The sequence below is a fragment of the Mugil cephalus genome, chromosome 3 (assembly GCF_022458985.1).
Source record: "Mugil cephalus isolate CIBA_MC_2020 chromosome 3, CIBA_Mcephalus_1.1, whole genome shotgun sequence".
NCBI lineage: Eukaryota > Metazoa > Chordata > Actinopteri > Mugiliformes > Mugilidae > Mugil > Mugil cephalus.
Genome location: NC_061772.1, coordinates 28379938 through 28393891, shown reverse-complemented (window position 1 = coordinate 28393891; position 13954 = coordinate 28379938). Strand labels below are relative to the sequence as shown.

Here is a 13954-nt window from a genome sequence, read left to right as displayed (position 1 = left end):
AACATTAACTTGTGTTTCTGCACATTTGGTTTTCGTAAATGTAAAAAAGCACACTTTGGTATTACGTAAGAACATGTGACATGGTTTTAATGGCTGTGACACTGGTGACAGCTCTAAACTGAGTGGTATTAAGCTGTCAGTCACCTCTCATCCTGTTGAGGATCGTGTGATTTCTGCCGCTGGGAATGGATCTGCTTTGTGCTGTTGCAGTTCTGAGTGACATGTGGCTTAAAAAAAAAATCAATCACAGCTGTAAATAATGCATACGCACGTGTGCATGTTCACAATTGCAGCACACTTGATGCAGCAGGTGCAGCTCAGAGTGCTTTACATTTAGGAAGTAAGAATACAAGACAGCAACATTCATTCAAACAACTCAAATAAGAAGCAGGACTCAGGTTTCTTCACCTTTATATAAACAGAAAATCACTTTAAAAAAAACATATTATTTTTTACACATAAATACACCATAATTAGACATATATTACACACTGATATTGTGTTTTAATGACATAAAGAAATACTATTATCAATACAGTCAAAATGAGTTAGAAACTACTCTGTTTGCTGACTTCAGGAATTAGATTGTCCTGACCTTTACTGGTCTAAACTGTACATAGCAAAAAAACAAAAAACAAAACAAAACAACAACCACAAAAAAAATAAATAAAATCTACATCACCTAAAAAGGGAGGGTACCTCAAATCGTAGTTTCATAAATAATACAAGACATCAGAGTAATGTATTTATTTATTTTAAACTTGGAAGTATATATATATTATATATTGAGTTAGTGGCCTCTTTTCTTATATAGCTGAGCTAATACAACAAATGAAAATGCAGAGACACAATTATACCAAATATGTTAAAATGTTGTTTCAAACACTAAAAAAACAATAAATTATTGTTTAACTATTAAGAACAACTATAAAATGAAACCTTTAATCTTAATTCTGACTCTGTTCTCTCCTCTTCTGTTCTCCTCATCATAAATGCATCGTGTTGTGGTTTAAACTGAGTTTGTGTTTCACAAGGTTTGTTGTGTTGCCACAACTGAATAGTTCAGTTACTTTCCACTGTGTTCCTACATCACCTCCAATGACTGAAGTATCCAAAGTATCGATAGTTTTGATTTGAAAATCGATTTTAGAGCGTAAAGACTTAGTATCAGAAGTATCGATATTTCAGTGTCAATCCACAACTCACTAATTAAAACCAGGTGGGTTCTGCATGACTCAAGTATTACTTCCCAGCTCCTGTCTGCCTGCATTTGTGGTTGTGAAGTTATATTTACTACTTTTAAAAATCACTTAATTAAAAAACCCATTTGGTCTGCAGCACTTCCGTCACAGGGGCTCAGAGAAACTGAGGACCAGAAAACCGTGGACTCAGTCCCAACCTCAGGTGTTCGTTCAAACCCAAAGGCAGGGTAGAGGGGTTCACTGAATGTAGAGTAGAAGGTGTGGAGGTGGATCCGTTTTACAAAGGAATCTCTATTGGGGAGAGAGTAGAAGGACAGGGTTCCAGCATCCCAGTCCAGATACACTGCTACCCGGCTGGAGTCAATGGGTGGGGGTGCTTTGATGTCTGATGGTGTTTTATTGTGCCAGGCAGTGAAACCCTGACGAGAACAGGACACACACCAGGACTGATCGTTCCATCCAATACAGCAGTCGTCTCTTTTTCCCTTCCTTCTGATGCCTTTGTATGTCACTCCTATGCTAACACTGCCGCTCCACTGGACCTCCCAGTAACAACGTCCAGTCAGACCTTCGCTGCACAGCAGCTGCTTCCAGCCTTCAAATCTCTCTGGATGTTTGGGATACCGCTGTTTCTCAATCACCACCTGCATATTTTTGTTGCAAGCAGAAAGCAAGAGTTTACTGTCCGCTGTGTTTGGGTCCAGTTCAAGTTCACAGAAATCTGATGGTGGAAACAAGAGAAGAGAAAACACAGATTGGTAAACTTTTATGTAGGTTGGTAAATGTGTAGACTTGTAGTTGCTCTGGGTGCTCTCCCATTGGAACTAACTGTTTCTCTGATTGGCTGGAGGACTGACCAGTTGCATGCAGAGTTTTATTCCTTTTCTCTGTATTGAATGAAACTGTGCATTCTTTCATTTTTGGAATTTTATTTTAGAATCAGTTAATCAAGATAAATCAACAGCAAGTGGGCAGCACATTATGCAGATGTGGAGGATGCGTTTGAGATCTGACCCCACATTTGGAAGTAAGAACACATAAAGCATCCTGGCCACACCAGTGTTCTACCTTCCTCCTTGATAATGACCAGGGTCTTTAAGTTTATTGCTTGCAATTTTTCTCCCAGTGCTACAAACAGCTCGGCAGTGAAATTACTCTGTGCATGGATGCTTCCAGTATAATCAGAGCTATGTGACTGACTCAAAAATAGAAAATGGGATAAATTAATAAAAAACGTAATGTGTGTACCAGCTCCTTACCTTCAACCATTTATATCATATGTTCAATTTAAAGCATAAAGACAACAGTGGTGGTTTCAAAACCACATACTGCCAACTGGTGGTTGAATGACAGAGGAGGCCGGGCTAAAAAGGGCCTAGTGCCCATTTGTCAAGACAATAAAAACTGAAACTATTAGTTAGATAGAGCAGCAACAAATGGTGAATTGGTGAAATGTTGCCTGGTCAATTTCTGAGGTCTTAATAGATGTTTCACATGGAGCCACGATAGGCATTTGTACTAGAGATCCATTGGTATATCGGGCCGATATTTGTATTTTTTTTTTACTGTTATCACGAGTGCGTTCTCCATTATATATTTTTATATATTTTTTTCAGACAAGCGCATCCACAGGCAGCCCTATGCTGCTGGAAACACTGCAGACCATGCAGCCCATACATTGGCCCTCCCCCACTAGATGAGTGCATGCAGCTGGAAGCTGAAAAATGCTTGTACTCACAGGCTGTCAAGCCCCTAAAAATAAGTTGAAAGAGTTATTTTTTCTTTCTTTTTTAAAAAAATAAATAAAAAGAAACGGTTACCAAAGATCTATTACTTTGTCACACAGCACCAACATATTACAGTCATTAGCAACAGCCTTCATCTTTTAATGTTGTTGTTTGCTAGCTGATGTTTTTTCTCTCTCATATCTCCCTTCATATCTCTATCTATTTCTTCTTAATTTTTATTTTGTATGCATAAAAGTGTTAAATATTCTTTGAGTTTAATAAATGTTTTTGTTTAAATTGAGACTTGTAACATTTGTTATCATTGTGTCATTTTTATCATGTAAATGGACGGAGAAAAAGTAGTATCTGCTACAAATATTGGCTCAGAAAAAACTGCAGCACGTATCGGCCATGAGCCAGTGTTGATGTACAAAAAAATTGTATCAGTATCGGCCCTAAAAAATTCATATCCGTTGATCTCTAGTTTCTACCATGCTAACTTAAACTAAGATAACTATCTCATGGTTTCAGCTGTGTACATATGACAGCAGTAATCAGTCATGATGTGAATCTTAAAAGTAACATTGTCGCTTACACTTGAAGAGTGAAGGTTTCCGTCTGCATTTTCCACAGTGATCAGTTCTGTAGAAGGACAGAGAAGGATAGGTGATGACTGATGCTAAAACATGTGCATATGCATTGTATGATGCACATTATGTACAATATGACGACACTGGTGCTGTATAATTAATTGTACTTGAGAATTTCCAGTTTCCAGTTTGGGTCCTTCAGTCCAGCAGACAGTTGCATCACATCAGATTCTTCTAGAGGATTATAACTCAGGTCCAGTTCTCTCAGATGGGAAGGGTTTGAGCTCAGAGCTGAGGCCAGAAAATTACAGCCTTCTTCTGTGACCAGACAGCCTGACAACCTGTAAACAAAATAGAATTATGCTTTACATAGTGATACAAGTTTCTGCATTAATTGTTAAATTGAGAGGTTCATAAGGTCTTTCTGGTGTCAGTACATCCTGTTCTAATTTTAGCAACAAAAGAATGTAATTATTCTGTCTACAGTACAATGGACAGAGAGCTAGGGATCCTGATGAAGTTGGGTTGGTGGTATTTTTGGGTTTGACACCATAAGCCAAAAAACAATAACCAACCTCAGAATCTCCAGTCTACACTCGGGATTCCGAATTCCAGCTGAGAGCACCTGCACTCCTTCATTTTGCAGGTCATTGTTGCTCAGGTCGAGCTCTCTCAGATTTGAGTGCTTGGAGGTTAAAACTGGGACTAAAACTTCACAGCTACTCCATGAAAGGTTGCAGTCACTGAGCCTAAAGAAGAAAAGGGTTTGATTGTGAAGCAAGTTTGTCTGCTGCAAAGACACATAAAAACAAATGAAAGTGGTGCACCTACAGAGACTTTTTGGATCCTTTGACCACTGGGAGAAGCCATTGTAGTAACTCTTTTGAAACAAAGAATTTCTTCATGTCAAACACGTCCAGGTCTTTTTGTGATGACAGTAAGATGAAGCCAAGCGCTGACCATTGAGAGGGAGTCGGTTTGTTTTTGAAGAAACTTCCTGATCTCAGACTCTGTTGGATCTCCTCCTCTAAAGTATGATCATTCAGTTCATTCAGGCAGTGAAACAGATTAATGCTTCTCTCTGGAGGGGGGGTTTCCCTGATCTTCTTCTTGATATACTGCACCAGCACTTCTTTGAACTGTGGTTTACTTACTGTCTTTGTCAGCAGACCTCGCAGGAGAGTCTGATTAGTATCCAGTGAAAGACCCAGGAGGAAGCGGACAAATAAGTCCAGGTGTCCATTGGGACTCTGTAGAGAATTGTCCACTGCCCTCCGGTAGAGTTTTTTCAGTTTACTTTCAAATGGTAATCTCAACCGCTTTCCTCTCATCATGTCCTCACCAGTGTTGATGATCATCACAAAGACGTAGAGTGCAGCCAAAAACTCTTGAAGACTCTGATGGACAAAGGAAAAGACCTTTGCCTGGGTTATCCCGCTTTCTTGTTTGAAGATCTCTGTGAACAGTCCTGAGTAGACTGAGGCAGACGTTATGTTAATGTCACAGTCTTTCAGGTCTGTTTCATAGAAGATCAAGTTTCCTTTATACAGCTGCTCAAAAGCCAGTTTTCCCAAAGCGAGAATGGTCTTCTTAGTCTTTTTGTTCCAGACTTCATCTCTTTCAGCTTCTTTGTGGTACTTTACATTACTCAGTTTGGTCTGCACCAACAGGAAGTGGATGTACATCTCAGTCAGGGTCTTGGGCTGCTCTGCTTTGTCTTTGGTCTTCAGCATGTGATCCAGAACTGTAGCAGTGATCCAGCAGAAGACTGGGATGTGGCACATGGTGTGGAGGTTTCGTGATGCCTTAATGTGGGAGATGATCCTGCTGGCCTGCTCCTCATCTCTGAATCTCTTCCTGAAGTACATCTCCTTCTGGGGGTCTTTGAACCCTCTGACCTCTGTCACCATGTCAACATACTCAGGAGGAATCCTATTGGCTGCTACAGGCCGTGTGGTTATCCAGAGGTGAGCAGAGGGAAGCAGTTTCCCCCTGATGAGGTTTGTCAGCAGCGCATCCAGTGAGGTGGACTCTGTGACATCAGTCAGGATCTCAGTGTTGTGGAAGTCCAGAGGAAGTCGACACTCATCCAGACCATCAAAGATGAACACAACCTCAAACTTTTCTAAACTGCATATCCCTGGTTCTTTGATATCAGTAAAGAAGTGATGAACAAGTTCCACCAAGTTGAACTTTTTTTCTTTCAACAAACTGAGCTCTCTGAACGTGAATGGGAAGATAAGCTGTATGTCCTTGTTGGCTTTGTCTTCAGCCCAGTCCAGAGTGAACTTCTGCGTTAGGACTGATTTACCAATTCCAGCCACTCCCTTTGTCAACACTGTTCTGACCGGCTCATTCCTTCCAGGTAAAGGTTTAAATAAATCTTCACATCTGACTGTGGTTGCTGATCTTGCATGTATCCCAGAGGCTGCTTCTATCTGTCGGACCTCATGTTGATCACTGACTTCTTTACGCTCACCCTCAGTGATGTAGAGCTCTGTGTAGATCTGACTGAGAAGCGTTGGGTTTCCTGCTCGGGCTATTCCCTCAAACACACACTGAAACTTCCTCTTCAGGTTGGACTTTAATTTACCTTGACAAATTGGAACATAAGTTTCTGAGAACAGAACAAATAATATCAGTCAGTGAATGGTAAGGCAATATAGTTAGTTTCTTATATATCTGGAATTATTTTGGTCTCATCAAATCATAATAAAAATAATTCTGATTTAAAACAACCATTCTCACTTGCATGCAGTGTTTAAATTACCATTTAACCCCAAACAGGAAGGTCAACTGTCCAATTAAACTTGACCCCAAGAAAATATACGACTGTGTATAAAAATGGTTGTATTCACTGCATGTGTGAATGTGAATATCCTGACATTCTTCACTATAAAGCTATATACAGTATAGAAAACGTTCTGATAAACAGATAAAGTAACAGTAAATTGTGTTATTTTATGTGTGGACTCAATGTAATTTTCAGATCTCCAGCTAATGTATGTAACTTTAAGGTGCATGGATATAATTGATGAATTCCATATCACTACAGATGGTGTATAATAGTTAAATCATCTCACTCCTTTGCAGAGTGTTGGCCAGCTGCTCCTGTTTCTTTCTCCTCAAGAAGTTCAATGTGATCTTCAGAAATGCATCTCTGTCACTGGTTCTCTGCTCTTCTCCAGCATCTTCTCTCAGGTTCTCTGAACCTTCTGGAGATTCTGAATTCAGAAGTTTCTTGAGTCTGTTCAGCTCCTGCTTCGCGAAAGAAACAATGTCCTCCTCCAGCCACTAGAGAAAATGTTCAACAATATGAGTTGATAAGTTTAAAAAGTTTTGCTGATTGACATAATCAATGTCCATTATCTCAGACAGGAAAGTCGTACCTTTAAGTTGATGCAGCAGACCAATTAAAAAATTGAATGCAAATATTTTGACTTGTCTTAACAGGAAAAGCACTTACCAGTAAATATCAAACCTAATTACACATGTACTTTTTTATGGGGCCAGAACCCTGTCTTTAATCTTTGGTATTGAAAAAAGAATTTGGCATTGAAAAAAATAACAAAAGTTGACTTTTTACATTTTTTGTTTGTTTGTTTTTTAGTCTCACTGGTTTTCATTTCAGTGTTTTTTTGTTTTTGTTTTTTTTTTCAGTTTGTGAAAAACATTTTCTGACTTTCAATGTCAACTTATTGGCAGGATTTTTGGCATGGAGGGGAAGGTTTCAGGGGAAGTGGCTAGGAACTTCCAGGTTATAAAACAGAGCTGAGGCTAATGGTGGTGGCCACTGCTGCTGCCTCTCTCTACCAAAAGAGGACATGGATGGAAACGGTCCCCAAGTCTGTTATTAAAAACAGGATTCTGGCCCCATACTTTTTCTGCTATGTTTTAATTTTTCTGTTTCTGTTTTGTGGACTTGGCTCACTTTTGTCTCTTGAAGCCATAAAAAACTTGGACAAGATATATGCAGTATATTAGCATGAAACATGTGGGATGCATGGGTTAGTTTTATAAGAATATCTATAAGACTATCTTCATATTACCTTGCTCTTCTAAGTAAGAGGCAAGCTTTTAAAGTTACTTAATTTTAGTTAAATCAGAATAAATAAAAACAGTTATACCCTGAAAATGGAATCTAGATTTTCCGGATGATCAGACCTCTTCTGGAAACTGTGGGGAAGTGTGTGACAAAAACAGAAAACAAAGAGACATAGAAAATGGAAGAGATCAGTGACATACTCGCCTGAACTGAGCAGTAAAATTTATCTATCAGGTCCTGCTTCTACGTTTTCTTTATGTTGTAATTCTTGGAAAAAGCCAGTGTCATGTAAAGTACGATCAGATCTTTCATTTAATTTCAAACCTAAGTTGGTAATCATAATTCATATATCGTCTCAACCGAATGTCGTTTATCATTGAATGCAATTTGATCATTTCTGGACCGGTTGCTTTTTATGGACCCACTGCTGAGTTCAGGTAGGTGTTGGGTTTTAAGGAGTTAAGTACTGTGTGTAACACTCAGAAAAATCGGGAAGAATGTTACTTCCACTATCTCACCATATAAGGAGTTGTTTTCCACTTTGCTGCAACTTGCTCACAGACTAGGATACACCACATCCCAATATTTCACACGCTGGAAACCAGATAAAGCCAATTGGCTACACATGGAAATTCACAGGCAGCACTCCTCCCTTTTGTATGGGTGGAGCCTAGGTAGAACAAGGTCACTGTGTCTGCTTGGAGGAGGGCTTCGGCTTTACCTATTCTCTGTGTACCAAATAAATAACCTAAATGTGAGTAATTGTCACGTGATTTGTGGAGAGATGGACTATCCTTTCCAAAAGGTATAAAGATCCTGGGCCGAAGGAAGGAGGAAAATATCTTCCTTCAACATAGGTCTGGACTCACTTAACACCAACAAAAACATTCACATTGAAGATTATGAACTGAACTTAAGTGCATTTGACAAATCAATAAACCTCCAAGTCAGTAAAGTCCTGCAACTGCAAACATCTTCTTTAAATTCTCACATTTGCTGATCACATTTGGGTTCACTCATAGACCAAACACTCCCGAAGGAAACAGCTACAGGTGAGTCTGGTCTCTCCTGGTTCACTTGACTACAACACATCAGAAACATTCAAATTCCTGGTTATAAGCTTAACTGAAAAGCATTTCTCAAATTCAAAAAAAACTCCAAGTCAGTGAAGTCAGTAAGATAATAATTTGGTTTCCACTTAATGTTGTCAGTTTGGGATAATGTAACTCCTACCAGGGTTCCTTTACATCAAGTTTAAAAGAATGAATATCCCGAAGCAAATGACATAAACTAAATATCACTGAAAGTTTGAATGCAGCTCAAACCTCAGTAGATATTCATAATTCATACCTTTGCGTGACAGAGTGTTGTTTATTATTGAATTCAATTGGTTCCTTCCTTGACCGTCTCTCGTCTCCACCCTCAAATGTTAAGGGTAAATGCATAGACTGAACACTCCTCCGTGAAAGACCAGGTACAGGTGAGTCCAGTCTCTCCAGGTTCATTTGGCTTCAACACAACATATATAGGTAAAGGTTTTGCAGAGATAAACTTTGAGCTAGACAACAACTATTTGCACCCAACAATCTCTTTGTTTTACCTATTTTTTCCTGTCTCTCCATCATTTTGCTCAGACAGAGCAGCCTTTAAGGTCGAACCACCGTCCTCTCTCTCCTCAGAAACATCCGTTGTGCACACCTTTACAGAGATAAACTGGATCGTTATCACCTCCATCAGCAGCATGTCACACACAGTCAAACAGGTCACCATATAATCCACATGTATAGTTCAGAATTCTTACCTTTCAAACTCACATCCAGGTCAAAGATTTAAACACAGAAACATCTTTGTCTGTTGGATCCAGACGATTTGTGTGAGTGATTCATTTCACTTTTTCTTCTTTGCTAAATCTGTCTAACTATGTAACACAAATGTAGATCTGACAATATCCCGAAAGTGAAAGAAGGAGGTGAAGTAAAAGGGTCACATATCAGTTCGGTTCAATCTTGTCACAAATGAACATGGCTGGTCTAACAAGTGAGATATCATTAAACTTCATTTCATCTGGTGTATAGCGTCAACTTTTTTTTTGCACAGTATCATATTACAGTAATTACGGTAAGAGTATTAGGGCCACCCATGAGAAAAAAGATTTTATTCATCATGGACTTTGAGAAATAAGTCTAAATCTCAAGAAAAAAAATACATTGTCATAAAGTAGACCTTCAAACTGGCAGTACATTATGCATATGGTACCACTGATACTCTGAAGAGAATTGCGGCTTAATTAAGAATTAATATTAAGAATTTAGGCTCTACAAATACAGACTGAAATACAATAATTTTTCACCGGGGATAGACATAAATTAAAATTCTATCGAACTAATGTATATATTTCTCTCTTTAGCAACATACAACACTTGTAACTCTCAAAGCAACTCACACCTACTAAGTGATCCAAATGACAAACCGAAGCACTGCTTCAAGCAAACCACACTTTGACAAACTGCTTCAATACAATCAGTTCATGAGCTACGACACATGTGTCGGAGCCTCGGGTGTCAGAGGACCATCATTAGTTCCCTCCATGTTTTTGTCTTGGTCTTTACAAGTATCTTTTGGATGATTACCCCGCCATCCCTACAACACCTTTTAGTTTGGAAACTATGACAGACAGGTGTTTTATTTGACCAGGACAGCTCCTTTTATTCATCAAATAAATACTTAATTGCCTTTATCTCAGCAACATTGTCAAAAATTAAGAATATCCTGTCTCAAAGTAAAAAAAAAAAATAGTCTAGACACTTTAGTGGTGTTATCAAAACACACACGCAACACGTTTGGGAAATCAGCAAACTGAAATTAACCAACCTACTAACAGACTGCCACCCTGTTACTGACATAATAATAAATAAAACTGAATTGCATTTTTCAAACTAACCAGGTAGTGCTCAGAAAGAAAAGGTTTTCTGTCTTTCTCTGTGATGTTTTCTGCTGTTTGGCCACTGGGGGAAGTAATATTCTCTTTATGGCTCGATATACCAGAAGTACAAAAGACAGAAACTTTATCCATGTTATTACAGGTTAGGTTTTATAAAGGCCATTACTTGAAGAATGAGGACTAACTCACTGGCTACCCATTAGTGAAAGGCGAGCACTGGTTGACATTAATCAACAGAAACAGGTGTATAGTGTGTCTGCTTTTTTTGCTCTATTTTTAGAGCATTGATGAATGACAGGACTAACTGTGGAGTTGCCCAGTTTTTGTGTCTTTCATTGTTTTGGTATTACAACAGAAAACTGGTTTCTGGATTTCAGCCAAGTACAATTAGCGGTTGTCAAGGTTCCAGACATTCCAGACAATAGAACAAGGATGTGGCTGTTCTTCCATGGAAGAGGGGAGAATTTTTACAGGGGAAGTTTCGAACATGTTCCACAAAAACAAATCAAACAAAGTCAAATAGAAATTGTTGCTTTCCCTTTACATCTATAAGGGAACAAAAAAAGTGATGTTTGTAAGTTGTGAAGGAAATACGGACATTTATACCTTGAAACTAGAATCCAGATGTTTCTGCTGGTGCTGATGCTGATGACTGGTGACCTCTGACCTCTTCCGGGAGGTTAGGGGGAATGTGTGATCGAAACTAAACAGAAAGAGATATTTAATTGGCAGCTTGGGAATCCCATTCTCCCGCTTGTTTGTTACCTAACCAACACTAACTCATCTCTCCAACTCTCTGTTTGACTTCTTACACAACAGGTTTCAGTCAGTTTTCATTCAGACAGCTAAAGTCAATGAGTTGTTCCTGTAGAATCTAAGAGTAGAGGCTAAGAATCAAAACAAACTTGTTGTGTTTGCAAATGTTTGTCTGAGTCACTCAGGATGAATGTCTGCTATGTAGGTATCATGTTTCTCTGTCTTTCAGTACTTTCCAGTGGCGCCAACAATGAACATATTCAAAACAATCAGTTTGTTTTTTGGACAATAATCCGTCTTAGTTCTTAGTAATTTTTGGGGAAGGTTGGTAAAGTTGCTCCCTGTTACAGCTCTGGACAATACTCATTGCTGGTTGATAAAACATTATACAGAATCACAAGATTCACAGTGTGAAGATTATTTTAATCATTTTACTTTTATGCAAAAAAAAAAAGAGACTATGGCTCCAGCTTTAAGAATGTAATTGTAAAATTCATTAAGTAAAAGAGCAAGGCTAACGTTAGCCTTAGTTTCAGTAAGTTTTAGGTCATTTCATTATAATAAATGTAGCTAAATCAAAGAGCTTTACTGAGAAGTAACATTAGCCATACAATACTGTAGCATTAAAAATGACGGGGAGTGATCACATTGGAACTGTAAAAGTTACTGTCGGCTGTACCTATACCTAAACAACAACATCCACACACGTCAGTACCTTAAGGTATGACTTAATCAAAAAACACAGCATAAATTAACCCTTTCATGCACGATGTCCACTTGAGAGGACCGAAATAGAAATATTTTTTTTATCATAATAAATGGGAGTTTTTTTTTTGTCAAAGTTGCACATAGTCCACTAAAGTTAATAATTGGTCAAAAAAATAAATAAATAAATAAATAAATAAATGATAATTTGTTCTTTTTATACCTAAAGATGAATAAAAACACTTGGGGAAAAAATCCTGACTGAGGCTTTCATAATTCGTGCATGAAAGGGTTGATATTACCTGACACTAAATGTGAACAACAACACCAGGTTTCTTTGCCTGGATTCCAGTTGTTTCTTCATAACGCAGTCCCACGCATCTATAAAAATATATCTGACTGCTTTTCAAATCTGTTGGTTCAGTCAATCACAAAACAGCTCTTCACCTTTTTTTCAAATAATTTTACTATTTAGATGCTATTAAAGCCTATGATTCAAACTAATGCTGCTAATCTCCATGTTCACTCTCACTCAGTGGCCGTAACCATGGAGACTTCAGCTTCCTGTGACATCCCGTGCATACCCTCTATTGTTAAACATATCTCTCAAAAGGCTTAAAGTTGAAATAGTGCGTTGTTAGAATGCAGTGCTTAGACTTTAATTTCCTTTCTAATGACATTTTATCGATGCACTGAATGAATTAATGAATGAATGAATTCAAGCTTTTGAGTGGTCACTCCTCATGGAAACATGGTTGGATTGATGTAGACCTGGACTCTCAAAATACAAACTGAACCTTAAACAATTCACCGTGTGTTCATCAGTAAAATCACTGAGCTGGAAATCAGTTGTTTTCAGTCAACAGTATCTTACCTTTCACATCCTGTCTGGTCGTCAATTTGCTTACGCAGGGCAGCTTTAGAGGAAGAAGGTCCTTGCTGTATCTCACCAGAAACATTCATGATGCACACCTTTACATACATAAATAGAGATTGTGATCATCTCTGTTAGCAGTGTGTTCGCATACAGTCAGACAGGTTAACCATGTAATGCATATATAATTCAGGATTCTTACCGGCTAAACTCATATCCAGGTGCAGCAGAAAATCTTTCTCTGTTTGTTCCATCCAGCCTCTTGTTACGTGTGTGCATGTGATTCGTTTTTTCTTATCCTCCTTTGCTGTGTAATTGGTAAACCTGTCTAACTGGTGGAAGACCTACAACCGAAAGAAGAAAATGTTATTTATGTGATTGTGTAAGTTTTACTCCAATCACATGACAGGTTGTCTGTTCGAGAACATTCACACAAATGAAACCACACCTCACTAGCTACAAGGAAGTTTATTTTGGGGATGAGAGGTGTTGAAGGAATAGGATGAAGACAGATGGAGAGACTGATAGTGGTCCTTTGATGTTGATGTCCTTTGATAGAGGAACTGAGTTTATTTGCATGTTTTAAGCGTGGACTTGTTATATAACTTATATAACTTCATATCTTGAATCTGCATTTTCAAAGTTCTTTTAATCGGTTCTCAAGTTTATTTAAAATATCAGGTGCGAGGAAAGTAATTTTCATCCAGTTACGTGTTATCAGATCCTGGACAACACATTCAAATAACCAAGTGTGAACAGCCCAATTAAGACTCTTTTATAAGACTGTCATATACTGTGGCAACCGAAGGAGGGATCAAGCTGCAAATGCAAATGCATAAACAAACACCCATGACTGATCAGGTGGATGTCTAAGCTACTGGAAAACTGTTGATTTGCTTGAAATCAAAGAACAGAGACAGCTGTCCAAAGCCCCACAAAGCTGCCCTAAATGACTGAAGAGGTGGACAGAGCTGTTGGCACTCAGACTGTGTTTTGTTTTCTCCTCCCCTCACCTCACATCACTCTGCATCTCTCTTTTCCATCCCTGTCTTCCTGTCCTGTCTTCCCCACCGTAAGTGTATGTATATGTATGGACAGGTTGATGGCTAATTTC

The 13954-nt window shown here is 38.5% G+C and overlaps 1 protein-coding gene across 1 annotated transcript; it reads right to left on the bottom strand.

The window, feature by feature from the left end:
• Positions 1 to 1055: 1055 nt before the first annotated feature.
• On the bottom strand, positions 1056 to 13150 carry LOC125005427 (protein NLRC3-like). Its single transcript, XM_047580778.1, has 12 exons — positions 13043 to 13150; positions 12841 to 12938; positions 11112 to 11208; positions 9165 to 9262; positions 8915 to 9073; positions 8594 to 8645; positions 6603 to 6813; positions 4351 to 6136; positions 4095 to 4268; positions 3687 to 3860; positions 3525 to 3571; positions 1056 to 1923 (listed from the first exon to the last, which is right to left on the bottom strand). Exons 2-12 carry the CDS (start codon positions 12927 to 12929, stop codon positions 1307 to 1309), a joined length of 3504 nt encoding a protein of 1167 aa, XP_047436734.1. The 5' UTR covers positions 12930 to 12938; positions 13043 to 13150; the 3' UTR covers positions 1056 to 1306.
• Between the last annotated feature and the right edge of the window lie 804 nt (positions 13151 to 13954).

Bases quoted from the DNA above. Each gene is read 5' to 3' on its own strand.
- LOC125005427 (XM_047580778.1), bottom strand. From the start codon at position 12,929: ATGAATGTTTCTGGTGAGATACAGCAAGGACCTTCTTCCTCTAAAGCT. The intron at 4,269-4,350 runs GTAGGTGCACCA...TTTCTTCTTTAG, and splicing joins AAAGGATCCAAAAAGTCTCT to GCTCAGTGACTGCAACCTTT. The intron at 1,924-3,524 runs GTAAGCGACAAT...TTCCACCATCAG, and splicing joins GAAACCTTCACTCTTCAAGT to ATTTCTGTGAACTTGAACTG.